At 32.8% G+C, this 6161-nt stretch overlaps 1 protein-coding gene across 2 annotated transcripts in view; it reads right to left on the reverse strand.

Moving 5' to 3' along the window:
* Positions 1–1926: 1926 nt before the first annotated feature.
* LOC106874940 (uncharacterized) overlaps positions 1927–6161 on the reverse strand; it is an 85918-nt gene continuing 81683 nt past the window's right edge. For both annotated transcript variants that reach the window (XM_089347898.1, XM_014922853.3), the window contains exon 2: positions 1927–4710. In XM_089347898.1, the coding sequence (XP_089204024.1) occupies positions 2156–3427 (1272 nt within the window). In that variant the 5' untranslated portion in view covers positions 3428–4710 and the 3' untranslated portion in view covers positions 1927–2155. The remainder of the gene's footprint in view (positions 4711–6161) is intronic.

Consider the following 6161-nt stretch of genomic DNA (forward strand, 5'->3'; position numbering starts at 1 on the left):
TACAGATTTTTGTTGTCAGAGTATATACCATTTTTAATATTATTATTTCTAAACAATAGTTTTCGTCTTTTGTGTATTTAATGACTTCTTGTCCTTGTTCAATGCTTAAAATGTCACATCATTTATAATTAATTTCTCCTAATTAATTCATTTTCTCATTCTAATTAATTCATATTAGTTCGTATTCATGAAATTAATTCTCAGCAAACATAAGCGTGACACTTTAATGCATTAGATATACTGTAGAATAGCCTGATAGCTAGTGATTAAGTGACCACACATTTAGTTGTCCAACTCATATGTGATGAAGAAGAACTCTCCATTTGCCCCTCATAGAACATTTATATAGCTTTATCTAACACGAAGAGACGATAGATGCACTTTAGTTTAAACGGTTATATGGTCGACTTTTATATGATATGTTGAGTTGTTAATGTTTATTGGTGTGGTCTATTGGAGTAAGAGCTATAGCCCACGTAAATACGCTGTGGCCGTTGTGATCGGCATTTGCTAATGTTTCTCTGAAATACTTATAATGTCAGGACAGCAGGAAATACACGGGATCAGGAAGAAGTTTACAGAGAACTAATTTCCTTGGGTGTAAGAGATTAGTGATAGGATCTGTTCTTTATTCTGTCTTAGATTAATGTTAGAATTTGAGTACACTACGTTACTGTATTAGACTACAATAATCTATCAGCTGGATGTCAAGTGAGCAATGAATTCATCTATAATCTTAATGTGATATTATTTAATTCACTGCTACGAAACAGTGATTTGATTTGATATTTGGTGAGGTACAATTGTTAGTCTATTGCGGTTTTCCTATTATATATTAATATGTTAATCTTCGTAAGCTTTCTATATACTTTAACAATATACATATAAACGCATTTGTATTTCAGTAACGATTAGTGGTAAATACAAGTGAGGAAATCTAAAAGACATTTGCGATTTGAAATTGCCTACTAAAATATTTTTCTTATTAGGTTGTTTCCTTATAAAATCATATCTAAGTTACTGTCGCAGGGTATCGTATGATGCTTGTCAACGTCTTCGGAAGAACTGATATGATGTTGTTGTTATAAGTATTCAGGGCAAAGTCAGCTGTGATCGCATGATTCTCTAATATAAAATGAAAAGCATTCCATTTTTGAAAGAAGAATGTTATTTGAGATATATGCGGTAACTAGTTTTCGCATACACACATATACATATATACATAAACATACATGCATACATATATATATATGTATATATATATATATATATATATATATATATATATATATATATATATATATATATATATATATATATATATATATGTATATGTATACATGCATGTATGTATGTATGTATGTATGTATGTATGTATGTATATATGTATCTTTGTATGTATGTATATGTGGTATGAGGGGGTGTAAATGCGTGTACAGATAGATAGATAGATAGATAGATAGATAGATAGATTTATCGCAGGGAATAGTAATATTAAGTCTGTGAACTGTCAAACCACACAGTACGGATAACTCCAAAATGAAATCTCTACTGTCTTTTGAATGTCTTCTAAACGAAAAGTTAAGGAGAAAGTATTCTGAAAAAAGAAAAAAAAAAATGAAGACTCGCGCTTCAAATTATTTCTGGTCATCTTTCTTTTACCTATCAATAGATATTTGGATATGGATACTCAAAGAGCGGTATGCGTGTTATGTAAGCTATAATTCAACGATGTAGAGTTATCTCCTCATCACATTCAATTAGTTTCTTTTAAATGTCTTTGAGTGACTGAGCAATGACTAATGAGCCATTTATCATCTAACAGGAAATAATTATCATGTGTGTATAGGTGTATGTGCGAGTGTGTGTTAACATTTGTAAACGTATATTTCGAGGCATAAATATAGATTTACTCATTATTACAAATGGATTATGAAAAGTATTTATTGCAAAATTAAGGATTGATTTATTGAAAAACAGTGAACTTCACATTCACATTACAGAAAATATTATTCATATCTACGAAATACTTTAAAGTATTTAAAATTAAAATTTCAGTATCCAGTAGTATTAAATATGTATCAGTGTCTTTGATTTACATGCTTTTAAAGTTCATGCTTGATTAGACGTGATCGAAATTTTATTTCGAGATTATTTAATTCTTGCTCATTACTGTGGCTTGCGGGTAGTTTGTAACGATTTGTGTTGGTTGCATTCCTCCGTCTGATTCACTACCGGAGTCTCCACCACTTATGTTGCCTTGTTGGTCACCGATACATGTTCTAGAACTGTGGATCTTTATGTGTTTACTGAGATGATCGCTCCGTGTAAATCGCCTATTGCACATAGGACATGTAAATCTCTTTTCGCCAGTATGAGTACGGAAATGGCGCTGAAGCTCATCAGATCTCGAGAATCTCTTCCCACAAAAGAGCCAGTTACAAACGAACGGACGCTCACCTGTATGCCAACGAAGATGAGCTTTCAAGTGTGAAGATTTGCTGTAAACTTTACCACATCCTGGTACATGACAGTTGTGAATTAATGGTTTTTTCAAATGTTCTGTTGATATTCCATGTTTGCTAAATTCTTGGCAATTAGGACATTCGCAAATAGATCGGCGAGCTAACTGTCGACGATGCGAATGCGTGTATGTACCTTCTGGGTTGTGTTTTCCGTTTAAGTAGGAACTAAGTGAGACGGGATATGAAAACTGATTGGACATATGCATCATGGCTGTTGAACTACAAAATCCTGAGAAAAGCTGATGACCTATTTGGTGACTTGATGAAAAATAAATGTCTGGAAATGTATTGACCAGCGAATCTAAATTTTGGTAATTTCTTGTTTGTTGATGACAGGGCAAATGGTTGCCATAATTATTTGGTGTTACACAGAACCTATTTCCTCCGGAAGTTGCAATAACCTCTGCCGTACTGTACCAATTTTGAGAGGACTTGTGTAATTGGAGCCAAGTCGAATGCGATATACCAGCATTTATATCCATAGGCGTTTTCAAATCAGAAGTTGCATTACCAAATATCCCAAACGGCATTGTGTCAGGAACTCTCTTATAAACATTTTGTCCGTGGCAAATAGAATTCTGAGAAGATTTAGTGTCACTGTTTAAAACTGCTGCGTCATCCAACTTTAATGACCGGTTCGAATTCGCCACGGGCCCTGCTGTGGTACTAGTAAGAAATATCGAACTGAACATATTTTCGTAAGACGATGCTGCTGCAATAGCAGCTGCAGCAGCCGCTGCTGCTGTGGTAGTGGCAGCAGTTGCTGCAGCGGCACTGAGAGAATCGATGTCGGATGTTAACGTAGAGGCATATTCTGATGTGGTTGTAGAACAAGCTTGTGAAGTGGGGGTAGATAAAAGAGCAGAGGAGTTACCTACACTGAGAGGAGAATGAAAGGACATATTCGTCTGTTCTTTAAACTGGTTGATTGATTGACTGATTGACTGACTGATTGATTGATGTAGTAATTACTGGACACTGATACTACTTAATTATGGCGAATGGCGAGTTACACCAACTCTACGTTCTTAGACGATCAGAAGTAACAAAAAATTATAACTTTGTACAACTTAAAGGCAAAAATGTTACTTTTTTGTTCACATTACGTGTATTGTTTAAATCTTCCTTTTATTTATCATGTTGTGGGAATTGATCATTAGTAGTTCTTGTTCATATTACTGTTGCTGCTATTGTTGTTATTGTTGTTGATGAGGTTCTCGTTGTTGTTACTGTCATAGAGAATGATGAGAGCTATACAGTCAGTAATATCATCGATAGCTGCAAGCAAATTCAATTCAGCGTTGTTGCAATAGACACCGTGGGATACTAAATGTCATATATTTCTGCTTTCGACTTCACATTTCTTAATGTCGAAGATCTTACTGTTATTGTTCTTGCTGAGGTGTTTGTTGATGCGTGTGTCTGTGTGTATGTGTCTATGTATTTGCGTCAGTGTGTGTATGCATAAATGTATGTTTATATATATATATATGTGTGTGTGTGTGTGTGTATCTATGTCTGTGTGCGCATGTGTTTGTGTATGCGCGTATGAGAGTATGTATGAGTATGGTAGTGTGATGCGAATGTGCATGCGCGTGTTTGTATATGTGTGTGTGTATCTATGCGCGCGCATGTGTGTGTATGAGTATCTATGTATGTGTGTGCGTGTGTGTGTGTTTGTGTTGCTTCTCAAATAGCCGACTTGGAAACAATAAGCTGGTGTCCTAAATATTCTTCATAGAGTTAATGAGTTAAATTGGGTTGTTTTTTATCATTTACCGTTTACTATTATCATTGTGATACTATTGTTTTCTGTATCTTTTCCTGTATATATTTTGTGTTGTTTTACCGAATCACTCTTGTTATTGTCTTTGCCGTCGTATCTAACTCTGGCTTGATTCTCTAATACATTAATTATAGAGTAATGTTATCCTTATTGCTACTCCTCTTCTACTATTAACGTCCATCAAAACATTGCTGGGATTATTTTCCTTGCTTGTGCTGGTGTTCTGGCGATGGCGATTAAATGATTCTTTTTTCTTAAGTATAATGTTAGACATACATTTGTAAGTGTTGTTCATGAAAATGGAGATACATCTCATGTCGGCGCTCTGACAGATGCATTAAGGTTATAAAGTTCCCTTTTTTTGTTTCCTTTTATGCAGAATGAAGATATGCTGATCTCCTGCAAATTATAAAAAAAAAAGAAAGCATTAACTAAATACAATGCTGCATTATATGTATATATACACTGACATACACTTTCAATACAATACATATAAACACACACGCGTATATATATATATATATATATATATACGAATATAAGGGAACACATTCTATGAGTGCTTCATTGAATACATGACTGTGTTAAAGCTTTATTTTTTATATATTTTAGATATATCGCATTTTCGTGTTTGTTGTTTTTACCCTTGGCTTGGAACAATATATTTCCCAAGCCCATATTCGACGTTTCCAGAGCTTCACAGTCGTATTTGCAATAATTGCATATATATGATATCTGTATTCTTCCTATACACTGATTGAATTCATGTAAACTTTCTCTCAAAATCTTTTGACTACTAGTTTCAGGCATCGATACTCTTATGTACATTTTTGTGATGTGTGTGCGTGTTAATTTTGGCATTGCATAGTTATAAGTGTATGGTTTCCATTATTAATCTTCTCTATTTTTGTGTGGAAATTTATACAGTATATGAATATTTTCCTCAAGTATTTTCCTACCTAATTTCGTTTGTACTGTATGATGTAATACTGTACAATAGCTCTACGTTACAAATGTTGAGCTTACGTGAGTGTGCTGTAATTGTCTGTAACTGCCCAGATATTATAGTAGCGTTGCAATTGCAACGGTTAGTAATCGGTGCATTTGAAACATGTGTAGATCTATGTAAAGCTGTATATATAAAAAGGAATTAAATGTAAAGCTTTGCCACTTTGGTATAATCCTTATTATTGTCATTGTTTATATATATATATATATATAAAGATAGAGAGAGAGAAAGAGAGGGGGAGAATTATGCCGATAAACAACTTAGATATCAAATATATTAAATTTATTAAATGCATCAAATACAAAATGTGTATATTTGTATACATGTAAAACGAAGGAAAGCAAAAGGTGGACACTTTCAGATAATGATTTTTTATGTATAAATATATAGACGTTTATATTAATAGGTCTAACTTACAAAGAGTATAAAGGACGGTAAGAAAGTTGCTTGAAGTCCAGCAGCTGTTTCTGAGGACTCTGCGATCCATAAAAATATTGGTAGATTTACTTCATCACAATATGCAATCGCATGGATGCAATTAACATTGGATCAGACGAGCTACCGTCATCAGGGCAGAGAAGATTTAATTTTTTACATATTAGAGTCAAATTTGAATCTTTTGAGCACTACCACGTGTCTTCTATACGGAGAATCTCTGGATCTCATCTGTAAACTATATATGTATAGTTTTATATGTATGTATATATATATATATATATATATATATATATATATATATACATATATATATATATATATATATATATATATATATATATATATATATATATATATATATATATATATATATATATATATATATATATATATATATATATAT

This window comes from Octopus bimaculoides, chromosome 2, assembly GCF_046866305.1.
Source record: "Octopus bimaculoides isolate indiv1 chromosome 2, ASM4686630v1, whole genome shotgun sequence".
NCBI lineage: Eukaryota > Metazoa > Mollusca > Cephalopoda > Octopoda > Octopodidae > Octopus > Octopus bimaculoides.